Source organism: Ixodes scapularis, unplaced genomic scaffold (genome assembly GCF_016920785.2).
Source record: "Ixodes scapularis isolate PalLabHiFi unplaced genomic scaffold, ASM1692078v2 PGA_scaffold1__304_contigs__length_218370807, whole genome shotgun sequence".
NCBI lineage: Eukaryota > Metazoa > Arthropoda > Arachnida > Ixodida > Ixodidae > Ixodes > Ixodes scapularis.
Genome location: NW_024609846.1, coordinates 165,101,327 through 165,114,981, shown reverse-complemented (window position 1 = coordinate 165,114,981; position 13,655 = coordinate 165,101,327). Strand labels below are relative to the sequence as shown.

The 13,655-nt window shown below is 47.1% G+C and overlaps 1 protein-coding gene across 1 annotated transcript; it reads left to right on the top strand.

The window, feature by feature from the left end:
* The first annotated feature begins 11,782 nt into the window (after nucleotides 1-11,782).
* On the top strand, nucleotides 11,783-12,571 carry LOC115310752. Its single transcript, XM_042290391.1, has 3 exons — nucleotides 11,783-11,786; nucleotides 11,945-12,230; nucleotides 12,325-12,571. The coding sequence occupies exons 1-3, from the start codon at nucleotides 11,783-11,785 to the stop codon at nucleotides 12,569-12,571; spliced, it is 537 nt and encodes a 178-aa protein (XP_042146325.1).
* Nucleotides 12,572-13,655: the final 1,084 nt, after the last annotated feature.

The window sequence follows — 13,655 nt, the reverse complement described above, 5'->3', positions numbered from 1 at the left end:
TCCACCAGGAATCTGAAAATGGCAGGAGAGACGCGAAAGGCTTGCTTGAAATGGAACTCGCCCAAATGGGGCAAGGTGTCTTCGAACCACCGTTCATTCCTCCGGAAAGTCCACCGTTCTTGACTGATCACGGGTAGGTTGTCGGTCATGAGAGCGGCTATGGTGAAGGCATTGGCCTGCAGCTGCTTATCGATTTCACTTGACATTCTTGCCTGTGCGTCGGCATTTAGGTCCAGCTGCCTCTCATCTGAAAGGCGTTGGGCTCTCACGGAGAAAAGTGCCCCAATCACGCGATTCCACTGTCCAACATCGCGGATATCGCCCTCCAGCTCGTCCTCCACACACTCCATGATGTTTCGTTGTGGCGAGTGGCCACCGTGCGAGTAGCCAAGTGGGCTCGCGCACACCAGCTCGGAGCACGCGGAGCGAAAGCTCGCGCTGTAGAACCCAGGAATCCTGGGTTCAATCCCTACTTCTGTTCGCTTCGATCTATACTACGTTTCACCTTATGTTATACCGCAGACAAGGCTAGAAGCGCGAGCTCATAGCGTTGGGAGCTACTCTTAACGCACGAGAGCTTGTGCCGCCGAGATGTGCCCTGAGCAAGGAGCTCGCGCTTGTAGCCTTTCCTGCGGTACATTATAAGGTGAAACACAGTATAGATGAGCATTGTACCGGCGTGCGGACGTGTATCACTAACTTGTAATGGCTGATCGTAATGATCAAGTTGGATTTAAATTTGGATGAAAGCTCGTGACTTAGCGCAACAATGTGTGGTAACGTGTCCCAGGGAACAACTCCCGACACAAACCTTGCTTCGCTCTTCCGCACCATAATACGCGAGGAGCTTCGTACCTTCATCGCACAGCTACAACCATCTAGTGACGAACACCAAACAGATACCGACGTACATGGCATAAAGGACGCAATTCAAAGCGAACTGCGCGCTGCTCTGGGGCACGTCACGCCAGCAGCCTCTCCTTACGCACCAGCAGCACCCGTCCCAACTTCGATCTGTGCTTATCAGTCCATCCCTGCCACGTATGCCGCACCAACCCCTCCATGGACACAACCACAACCAAGGACAAACATCTCGCGAACACCAGATCAGCGACCTGTGTGTTAATATTGTCACACACCAGGACACATCCTCCGATATTGTCGCCGTCGACTTAACAACACGGCTCGCACCTCGCCGACCAGCCGTGTATACTCCACAGACTATACTGACTACCATGCTACTCATCGCACTCCGCCCATCGACGAATTCTTTTCACGTGGCAACACGTCCACTCACGCCGGTCATGAACAATTTCCACAGTCGCCGTCCCTCTCACAGCCCCGAACCTTCCCCACTTCCACGACGTGGCCGCCCATCATCGCTATATATATATATATATATATATATATATATATATATAGAGAGAGAGGCATGTTGGCTTGGAGGCCGAAGGCGTAGATAACAGATGCAAGGTGACGGTAGAAAACAAACCAGGAGGATTTTATTCGACGTTTCGACCTGAGGCAGGTCTTCGTCAGGAGTAGGGTTACAAGAAAAATGTCGTTCTATTTATACAGTTTTGAGAAGGGAGAGAGTACGCATACAACGAAAGTGCATAGGGAGAACAGATAAGAAGTACACCACTTAGAATCTCACACAAAAGGAGATAAGGGATGAGCGCTAAGTCGGAAACAACCGCACAAAGTAAAAAAAAAAAAAAAATAAAAAGGCGGGGACGAAGGTAGGTGACTAACCAAATGACACTTCGCGATTTTTTCCCCTTCTTTCTTTTTTGCGCGCACAAAACACAAAGTGAGGGACGAAATCTAAGGCGGGGGAAGCCGCACATGGAGGTCGCCGAATACATAAGGTGACACATCAAAAGTGGTAGGAACTACGGAAATACAGGATGTACGGGAACTAAACAACACAACAAAAGAACGACAACGCAATGTCCAGTTCTAGCCCTAAACTCAGTACCACGAAATTCTAGGTTCAAATGGTATATTGTTTATGGTCGTTATACTATTTATTGGCGAGCGCCTCAATCGATGCAAGTGTTCCTGGGCTTCTATTTATTCCTTCCCTTATTGTGTTAAATCGGTATATAAGATATGACTCGCGCTGTTCGCGCTCCCGATTTGATTTGAATCCAGACTCTAAAAGTGTAACAGATAATTTATCGAATGTGTGGTTCTGGAGGGTGAGATGTTTTGAAATTGGCAGGCTCGGCAGGGTTTTTGCGTGTGATCTGTGATTGTTGAAACGTAGCCTGAACGCTGTCTCGGTCTGTCCTATATATTGTTTTTTGCACACCTCACACTGTATCAGATAGATTACGTTTGAAGAGTCACATGTAAGCTGTCCTCGGATTTTTATTGAGAACTGGGAATGCTTGCCACTGGCCGTGTTCGTTTCTCGCATGTGTTTCCATACCAGGCACCCTGCTTTCATGCACGGTCGGCATCCGTTATTTGGTTGGGACGAATTCAGTCGGGAGTTAAAGGGCAACTCCGGTCCAAACTTTCGATTTTGGGATTATGGCTGTTTTTAGTGCAGTTAGCGCCCCTGAGTTGCACGGTGTAATTTTTTTCTCGTTATTGTGCGTAGTTTTAAAGATATCGACGTCTCAAAGTTTTGTTTGGAGCGCGGCCGACGAAACCGAAACTAGCCGCTCGAGGTTCCGGCAACACTGGAAATCAGCCAAATGGATGCACCGCCTCCGAAGGCTGCGGGACCGCTATGGTTTCGAACCGATCTGTCTGGAGTCAGCGGGCGAGAGCCGGGAGGGCCCAGCGGATATCAGAAAGGGCATCCGAGCAGTGGAGACGGAGAGATGGAGAGCGGGAGCGGCGGCGAAGCCGTCCCTCGCGATGTACTACGCGGAGAAAGAGGCCATAGGGAAAGAGCCCTGGTATGACAACTCGACAGGCAGTGGACTCCTCGCAGAGGCCCGCATGGGCACATTACGGACCCGGGTGTGGAGGGCCAGGTTCACGGAGGGACAGGAAAGGACGTGCACACTCTGCGGGCAGACCGACGAGACGATGGAGCACCTAGTGCTGCAGTGCCGGCACATTGTACCGGTCCCAAGTACAGAGGTGCTACCTGTAGCACTCGGTTTCCGAATCGGTGCAGAACAAGGAGAGGAAGAACAAAAGAACGTTCGATCGGCGGTAGACGTGACGAAGAGGCGGCTGGAGGTCTGGTGGAGGGAGACGCATCGGCGGAGGGAATGCAACTAGGGATGTCGCGAACCACCCTAGGTTCGATTTCGAAAGGTTTCGATATTTGCGAAGCGAACTGAGGTTCGATTTCGAAAAATTTCGATATTTTCGTACCGACCGAGGTTCGATTTCGAAAAATTTGCAACTTTTGTCCACAGCGGAGTTTCGAATTCGAAAATTTCGAAGCTTTCACGGTTTCTAAAATTTCGAATTCGAATATTCGAATATTTTTTTACTTCAGGTTCGATAAATTCGAAGATTTCGAAATTCTTTGTTAAAAAAATTCAAAAACTTCGAACGCTTCGAATTTTTATAGACATAAAGTTCGAATAATTCGAAGATTTCGAATTTCTTTTGGCATAAAGTTCGAAAAGTTCGAAAGTTTCGATTCTCTTTTAACGCTAAATTCAAAAAAAAAAAAAGAAAACCTTCGAAGATTTTGAATTTTTTTCTAATCTAAGTTTTCAAAGTTTGAAGTCCGATTTTCAAGTTTTTCTACAGTTTCAGTTTCAAATAACGTTTTCACGACTCACTGGTTTTCACAAAATCAAGTTTAGAAAAGTTAGGGTGTGATATCTAGATTCTGCGAAGTTGGTCAGGCAATTAAATGAGACACGAGTGTCCCGGACGTGCTAGAATATTTGCCAGTGCAGAATTGTGACCGCCAGCCCGGGGGGGAGGGGGGGGGGGGGGGGGGGTCTTTAACCTGCATCACGCAGTAGTGATTACACGAACACACTGTTTTACGAGACTCATCCAGTTCGAAACGGCCAGGGGCGAGCAGGAGGTTGAGGCTCAGAAAAACCTGGAAGCGACCTGGCAAACTACCTCGCCACCCCTTGCACGCTGGTAGTAATCCGATTCGGTGAAGTTTATAATTGTCCTGGAGGTTTATTTTCTGGGACGGAGGAATCGCCTCGCAAAAAGCACAAAAGCCGACACAACTCGAGGTCGAGGAGCGTTCTACCATACAAGTGGCGTCGGAAGAGGAAAAACGGGGGGAAAGAGGGTAGCGGGGGGGGGGGGGGGGGGGGGGGGGCTTTAGCCTCTTTTTCCCCCTTGCAGGTATTTCGGACTGTTAAAGAAAACAATACGGGGAAAGAGGGCGTGGTCGAGCTTATTTTAATCTGAAATTATTTAGGCATATGTATAGCTACTGTCGCTCTTCACTGCATAAAAGGTTGCGTAGATGGTCACTGTTAGAAACTCGTTGTCAGAAGGCGCTGCTCGTCACATGCTTAGTGGTTCGGAAGTTCAAAGCTATGTCTTTTCGACCTAAACACCTGTGCCGATAGTAACAAAAGAAAAAAAAGAAAAGAATAAATGCGGGAATAAAAAGCAGGAGAAAAAAAAAACTATCAAGAATTCGTCGGAAGTGTTCTATTCTTGCATATTCAGAGGTTCAGAACTTCGAAACAAGTTTCTTTTATTAAAATGTGTACAGGCTAAAAGAAACACGTCCCAGGAACGTGAAGCGAAAAAAAAAAAAAAAACGTTTTCTTTTAATGACGTGCTGAACTTGAACACTACTAGAAATCTTCTGCAATGAGTTAATTTATTCCTTAACGTGAAAAAGCAATAAATATATTATTTTGTATTCTGCAGATGGCAATGATATGTACTGGCTGTGGTGTTAATTTAAATGCGATACCTCAAACAACTTAGACGAAAATAAATATCAAGTTTAGGTCATAATTGCATGCAGATACATGTTTGGACATTTCTTCGAAACTCACGTTGAATAACAATAATCACATCTTAAGACGGCACTTACCTAGGCTATACATAGATCATTCTTAAAAAAAGTATAACATATCTCCCATAAATAGCTCCGGCTGCAGCGTGCTTCAAATCTGGCACAAACGATAATCGTCAAAAACCCGTCGTCCGTCCTCGCCCCTTCGGGGATTTATTTCTTTAAACCTAAGCATGCCAGAACATTGAAATAAATGACATTGTCTTTCGTAAGAAACGCAGCACCGCGTGTAAAAGTTCGAGAAAAAAAAATTACGAATGTACCCCACTACTTGAAATCAAATGAAACCGTCCGCCGGTCTTTCGAAGTTCGACGAACGTCGAACTTTTACCCTAAAAGTTCGAAGTTAGTCGAACTTCTGACTTTTCAGAATTCGAAAGTTCGAAACTTTTCGAATTTTCTTGATAAATAAGTTCGAAAGTTCGAAATTAATCGAATTTTTTGGTCAGTCAAGTTCGAAAGTTCGACAAGCATCGAACCTTGCAGCGCAATAAGTTCGAAAGTTCGAAAAAGATCGAATTTTTTTGCGTAATAAGTTCGACGGTTCGAAAAGCGTCGAACTTCTTAGCTTAACAAGTTCGAAAATTCTACCTCCGTCGAATTTTACGATATAGACAATTCGAAAAATCGAAATCTTTCGAACCTTTCGAACCGCTTGATTCGATCATCGAAACTTCGATTCGAAAAAAGTTCGCGGCATCCCTAAATGCAACCGATCAGCGGAACATCAAGCGGAAGCGGAAGTCGCGGGAGGCGCGACAGGCTAGATCCAGTATCCTTTGCTGTTGATCGCCCGATACAAAGGGAAGAGCCGCAGACTCCAATCCAATCCAATCCAATCCAATGGACGTGACGCCAAGATCGTTCTCGTTCAACGAGTACGCAGTCCAAGCGGCACCTACCTCTGTTGCGCTAGTCGTCTAAAGATAGAAGGTAAACTGATTTTGTTTTAATTCTGTATATGTGGTAGTTATCCAGGATATGTAGCAAGAGTTAGTGCGTATACCCAAAAGCTAGCGACTAGAAAACCCGTCAACTCATTCGGTGGCGTACTCGGCGGCCGCCGCCGCGCGTGCGCTATGCCGTGCCGTACTCGTTGCTTGCATACCCAAAAGCTAGCGACTGGAAAACGAGTGAACTCGTTCGGTGCCGTACTCGGCAGCTGTCGGCGTGCGTGCGGTCTCCCGCACTCGTCGCTAGGCCTAAATTGTCATCGGGGCTCTGTGGATGGAGCGGCGTTGCTCTACGCCGCGCTGCCAGTGATGTACAGTGCTGGCGCTTTCGCGCGGCGGGTCAGTCCCAGACACGAAGCTTTGAGGCTCTCCGGCGCGTTCCGCAACCTCCGAACAGACGTGTGTCAAGCTGTAGACGTCTGTTTTTTCGTTATTTTTTCCTCAGGCGCGTAAAAGCCGAATTTGTAAGCTACGACACTAATTCACCACATAAGTTCGTCCAGGTAGTGAATCTTTGTACAAATAAAAAAAAAACTTGCCGCACTAAAAAAAACAAAAAAAAAAACAAACAAAAAAAAAAAACAGTTGTTTGGGCAGTCATTTTTTTCTCAAAGCTAGCAAAAGCTTTTGTGGGTGATAAAGGAAAACAGAGAACGTTAGCAAGGTGAGAACACTTTCTTTCCCTTCCGCATTCCCAACCCACCCACAACAATTTTTTTTTTATTAGAATACATAGGATTTTAAGTTTTCCTTCGTAACTTTTGACTAAGGCAAGTGTTTTTTTTGTTTTTTTTTGCATTTTTAAATATTATATTTACCTCCAGCCGAACTCGGGCAAATTAGAGAGTTGTAACTTACAAATCCGAACTTTCGCGATTTCTTTAAAGTCCCTTGTGGTATTCACAAGCGCAATGTTAATTAATACTGCTGCGTAACGGGTTGGAACGATTGGGAGGCGAATGTTTATATCGCATGAGCTTCACGCGCCGGCTGTTCGCTAGTAGTCGTTACGGACCTGAATACTAGAGATTGCGTAGTAAACAAGCAGTGACGCAAAGCAGAACATTATTTTCGTTTTAATTACAAACTTCGGTGTTTGGAGCTAGTTAGTGGTTGTACTCTACATGCCCACCATTCCCCATTCAACAGACATTCAATGGAGCATGAATACTCAATCTTCAACACTGCACTTGACAATGACTGTTTTATTTATTGATCAGGATACTTTTATCATGTTCACGTTTTCTGTACATGTACGATGTGCAAAGAGCGACGGCACGGCATCCTTTTTAAGCCTCGACCCCTTCGCTGACAAGCCACAAGCAACCAACACCCGTAGGTTTCGTTCGTAACTCTCCGGCGAAAAATGATCGGAGCAGAGCTTCGACCTGGGTGTCGACGTCCAAGGCTTTCCAAAGTCCACTCGTCGAACAGCGTTCACCCACACCTTCTCCAATTTCCAATCCGTTGGAAACTTGTGAAAAAGCACCTCCGGGTTGCGCAGCGGCTTGTTTGAGCAGCCCACAGCGCTTTAAGTTGTACTCGGCATCTTTCGAGGAACAGCTGGGCAGTCTTGGGCGCAACGAGTTGCTCGCTAAAACGAGTCTAGGAGACCTCACAAGCAAATAAACAAAAGTCTATACCGAAGCTACACGGGCTACAGGTAAAAGCAACGGCTAAACACGCAATTACAAGCCGAAGTAGCGGTGGTAGCGGCACAAAGAAGCGCGCGCGACGGCTGCGCCGTGCTCCCGCCCGGAACGGAGGAAAAAAAGAGAACGATGTTGACATCACGGCCCAATGTTGCTTTACCGATCGGCAACCCGCTGGCCGCCCGCTAAGGAGCAGCGGCTCGCGGCGGGTCGCGTTTTTATTATCGGCATTAGTTGAGAATGCGGCGTCCCACGGACGTGAAATTTTGGCTGGGGTCGTATTTTGTGTCACTAAAGCGATACCAGTAATTTAATTCATTTTGAGTTTTGGCCGGAGTTGCCCTTTAACTAGGCTGTCTCTAAGGTTGCGTGAACGTGTATAAATTACCCCGAGAGCTGATGGGAATGCACGTTTGAGGCGTTCGCTTTGTTCTAAAATGTTGTAATGTTGACTTAAAATATTATTTACGTTAGGGAAATTCACACTATAAGTTAGACATAAATTCGTGTGCTGCTCGTTGCGCTGAGGAGGGCGGTCCTCAAGAAGGTCAGCGCGGTTTAGTTGGGCGGCTTTTTGAATTGCGTCGTTAATGACCCGCATAGGATATTTTTGTTTTTCCAGTGCGTTCCTTAGGTGATCAGAGCTCGATTGAAAGTCCTCTTGCCGTGAGCATACACGTTTGAAGCGGTGGGCCTGGCTGTAGGGTATACTATTCTTACAATGACGGGGATGGTCACTTTGGGTGGTGCACGAAATAACCCAATCCCGATTCCCCCGTGTCAATATCCCCGCAGCAAATTCCCCGCGTTATCTCCCCTGACCTCATTTCCCCCGGGTTCCAAAAAACCCCGTGCCCCCATCCCCTTATCAGTTCCCCCGTCCTCTGCCCCCAATTCTCGTTACGGGACGAAAGAAAAAGTGCATACCGAGGGTCAACAAGAACAAAGAAACCTCGAACGCGACCCAGGTGAGTTCTATTTAAGGAACTTTCAACATTGGATGCTTCCCAGACGAGGTTGAAATGCAGGAGATGGAGGTCGAATTTTTGAAAACGGAAAAAGGGAAAGAGGCCTTAATACTAGACGAATTTAAGTATTGCTTTCAGCGGAAGAACCAAGATGAGAAAACTGCCTGGAAATGTGCTAAATACTGGACAAATACCTGCAAAGCAGCAGTTCTCACGAAGCACGGAAAAGTCGTCAAGACAACACAGGGTGAGCTAATGACTTTTTTTTTTACTTTCGCAAACTCTCAGATTGCTGTTCAGCTTGAAGGGCACTCAATGAATGAGGCTAAAATCTGCTGCGGCGTTTCATCACCATCACGTCGATGTGTTTCAGAGCACAGCCATCCACCTGATAGCAGCCAACTTCGGGAAGCGCGACTGAAGAATGCATTGACGCAAAGCGTTAGGTCGGAGCCGCATTTGCCAGCACCGCAAGTGTACAGCAGAGAGATCTTGAGCCTTGTGGGTCAAGTAAGCAAAAACATTGTCTCGTCTTTACATACTATGTTTTATTACACGCGTATACGTGTTCATGGTGTCCGCGATTGAACCTTGTTTGTGACGGGACCAATTTGTTCTAGGTTGACGACACGGTGATGGCTGAGCTGCCGACTTTTGAGAGCGTGAGGAGCACCATGTACAGGGAGAAGAGAAAACAGCAACCGAGCCTACCAAGGGACATGGCCGAGATTAACCTTGGAAGACTACATTCGGAGACACTCGACAAGCGAGACTTCCTGCTGTTCGACGTCAGCATAAGTGCAGGCCGTGTTCTTTGCTTTTGCACGCAGGAGCTGCTTTCTCATTTTTCGGAAATATTTGAAGTGTTCATCGATGGCACGTTTTTCTCCTGCCCGTCATTGTTTTATCAACTGGTCACAATAAGCGCCGTCAAAGAGGGTTTGAGCTTCAACATCGCCTACTTTCTTCTACGTGGGAAGTCTCGAGAAGTATGCCCTCCGTGCGACGCGTCTGGCGCGCCGCCGCGCGGCCGTTACCGAAGGTAGACAGTGAGAATGCCAGAGAAAACGAAACCGAAACCACGCCGCGTACGTTGGCATGCATTGAAGTCGGAGCGGTGCGGTTGCCCTGGGTTCACAGAATGAAGTGCTGCCGGTGCTGCGTCGTTAAAGGGAAGCTACGGAGCTTCTTGGAAAAAATGAGTTAGAAGTGAATTCTAGTGTATTTTCACCACGTGAACCCGAATACCCAAACCATTTGCTGCGTAAGTATTATTAAACGCGAGAAAAACGCGAAAGACAGTCGCTGTCCGTGACGTCATCGACGGCTCTTTTGGCTGCCCAAGGCTAGGGAGGCGGGGCTTCAGCCCTATTTTGAAATTGATTTTGTGGCTCTCCGGCGCGTCGCATTGAAATATAATTTTCATATCTGTTATTCTAAAGGCCAAATTAACGCAAATCATGTGTTTTTTCTCAAATGTAGAAGTGCCCCATCTTCCCTTTAAGTACTTCAATAGTTTTGCGTCTTATCTCGTGGGGCCAAAGTTTCACAGTTTTTCACCTCGCCGATGTTTTGTGGGACAGCGGCAACAATGGACCCGTGCCGTACGACGCGAGAAATTTGGTCTCCCCATCATGTCTGCCACTGTGTCGGCACGGCTGACATATTCTGCTCTGCCGCTTTGCGCTCTGCGTTTGTTTTCGTACCAGTAACACCTACATGTGTTAGCGCCGATGGGACGAACTGAAATGCCATCCCACACTCGCGAGTATGCAGTGCCAATTTCGTTGGAGGAATGCCCTCCACAGGTGTTTCGTCCCCATCGTACGTGATCATAATATTTCCGGACCAGTATGGCACGCACTCTGTACTTCATGAAGAAATATTTGGTCGGTAAAAAAATTACAAATATGAATCTAAGGAAAACTACAATGAAACTTGGAATTACTGGACAATCGACGTTTGAGTATGGAAGTTTATGTGGTGTATGTGCTTTCTTTTTTGATCAGCGTCCTTTTAATGTGGAAACGCTGACACCCCGAGTCTTGTAGACAACAATTTTTATACTTGGCTTTACAGCCACCTATCGCAAAGTTGTTCGATCTGGGCGTACAATCCACTGGTCCCTTTCTACCTCTAAAGTGTGCACCTCACGCGATGAGTGGTATTCTCTTGACAGCCTTTGAAGCTCCAAACCGGTTCTCATTTAGTTACGCCGCCCAAACTAAATTTCCACCTGGTTTCGCTGTGCCACCCCTTTTTTGGTATAATAAGTGTTGTGTCAAGTTACGGTCATGTCAAAGTACCTGTGTGCCAAAAATCATCACCTCGCACAACAGGTTACTACAGAGCAGCTGACTGCAAAAGCCCCAAGCCATGTGTTGACCGACAACTTTGTTTTCTCGGCTTGGAACCACCTTTAGTAAAGTTGTTTCAATTGTAAGTGCAGTTCACTAGTCTCTTCCTACCTGTAAAGTCTCCACCTCCCACGACGAGTGGTATTCTCTTGACAGCCCTTTCATGGTCAAAACCGGCTCCCATTGAGTTACGCCGCCCAAACCTAATTTCCACCTGGTTTCCCTATGCCACCTATTTTTGGTATGATAAGTGCTGTGTCATGTTACTGTCAAGTCCAAGCACCTATGAGCCCAAATCTGCACTTCGCATAGCCCGGTTATAACACAACCTTTTGGGTCCAATATTGGACCCAGAAGCTTTATTTCTTTATTCGTGAGAAACATAACTTTCACACCTGCTGTCTTAATGAAACTCGTCACACTTCGTGCACAAACTTGGTGAGCATCTCACTCGCCTCCAAATATCATCGTTCCAGCAATCTTACGTTTACAGCGTCGAGCGAAATGAATTTCCCACTCAAAGCGATTATCGTGGCAGCCGTCTCGCTTTTCGGAACATTGCTCCAACTCCTTTTTCGGCCGCAACTAGAGAAATTACCCCTAATAACGACTCAAACTCAATATATAAGAAGTGGAGAACAGCTAAATGCCCTTCTTAGGTCTGCCCCAGCACTCATGCAACGTCACCTTCAAAGTATCGGCTCAAAAAGCAAAAGTTCGTCCGTGCGCGCTTCCGCCGCCACAGGTTGGCATGCGAAAAGGCGCCGCAGGCTGCCGAACGCGCCTCACTGTCGAACGCCAGCTCCTCCGCTAGCGGTGCTACGCGCGTTTTTCAAAGCGCCCCCTATAGTTGCCGCACGGAGCGTATATGTGTCGGCCTTCACGAACTTCAAGACGGCGTTGGACGCTCTTCGTGCACCTCTGTCACTCAGCGTTGTCCGTACGGACTTTGAACTGGCCCTTATCCAGGCTTTTCTTTTCGTTTTTCCTGGAATCCGGCACCAGGGTTGCCATTTTCACTTCGCTCAAGCAATCTGGAGGAAGGTTCAAGAACTCGGACTTGCCAAGGCTTACCAGGAAGACTCTTCGGTAACGACGTTTGTACGCCAGACAATCAGTTTGGCCTTTGTCCCGCCAGCGTTCGTACGTATTGCTTGGCGGGGTTTGAAGGCAACTGCACCACCAGCCCTTGGAGTCCCACAAGTTATCCTGTACTTCGAGGATACTTGGCTCTTAGGAAACTACGACACCCAGCAGTGGAACCATCACCAAAACAGCGGAGCCCGGACAAACAACCTAAAGGAGGCCTGGCACCGGTCAGTTCATTTTTCAGTATGGTATAAATTTGCTATCGAAAAATGAGAATGCTTATTTACCAGGAGTTGTAATCCTTGTGCTTTTTATTTACAGAAAAATTAACAACGCCATCGGGAAAGCGCACCCCAATGTCTACACTTTCGTGGAGCACATCAAGCGGGACGAGGCCACTAGCAGAGTCACCCTCCTCCAGGTATCCAACGGCGGCCAAGCCCGAAAGCGACAAAAGAAGAGGGAGATGAAGGACGAGGCCATCAGGAAGCTCGAGCAGCGTCTGTCCAATGGAGAGCTCAACATTCAAGAGTTCCTGAGGCTCGTGCAGCGATATTGCGGTATCTAAGTAATGGACATTGCTTCAACAAAACTGTATACATTAACATGTTAATAAATCTCCCATAATTTTCAATATTGTCAAGCACTGAACTGACACAGGATCACGGAATAACAGCGTGCGTTGGTTTCAAAGAACATCGGAGGTGATCAACGGGCGTCCGTATCGTTTCATCGACACCATGTTTCGTGAAAAAACTAGCTTCGTCGCACGTGCATCACAGAAACCCATGTTAATCCAGGCGGACCACCCGTCCACGCCGCCTCGCGGCGACAGACACAGGCGACTTATTACAAAAGGAAGCTAATTCGAGCTGTCGGTGTAATAAACTTTTGATGAAACGATACGTCGATGAAACGTCGTTCGATCAACTGATTGCCATTGGATAGAGAGGCACACAAAAGTTACAATATGGGGGAATTGGATACGGGGGTGCTGGCGCTCGGGGCAGGCAAGACGGGGAATTTGACAACGGGGATTTTGACACTCGGGGGAAATGGCACGGGGCATTTGGAACGGGGGAACTGCCACCGGGGGAATCGTGCTACAACCGTCACTTTCGTAGTGGAGGTATTTTTGCCGATCCGTTGGCTTACGATAAAGATTAGTTGTAAGCTTGCCTTTTTCTAATATTACAGTGGTATCCAAGAAGTTGATACTGGTCTGTGAATACGTGTGAGTGAAGCGGATGGTTGGATGTGCAGTAATGTACTGATTTATAAACTCTAGCAGCTCCTCTTCTGTGTGCGGCCAAATAAGAAAAATATCATCCATAAACCTTTTGTAGATCAGTGGTCGTAAAGAACGGTCAGAGAGGAATTTGGTCTCCAGTTTGCCCATAAATATGTTGGCATAATTAGGTACCATCTTAGTACCCATCGCAGTGCCGTGAATCTGCCTATAATATTCTTTGTCAAATTCAAATGAGTTCAGTTCTAAGACTAGGTGCGTGAGGGTGGCAACGACGGGCGGCGGAGAAAAGCTCACCGGAGAAAAGCTCACCGGAGAAAAGCTCACCGCAAAACCGGCAGATGCGGAGAAAAGCTCACCGATATTTTCTTAGCTTAGCTTGATTCTGCGTCAAACTTGGCAA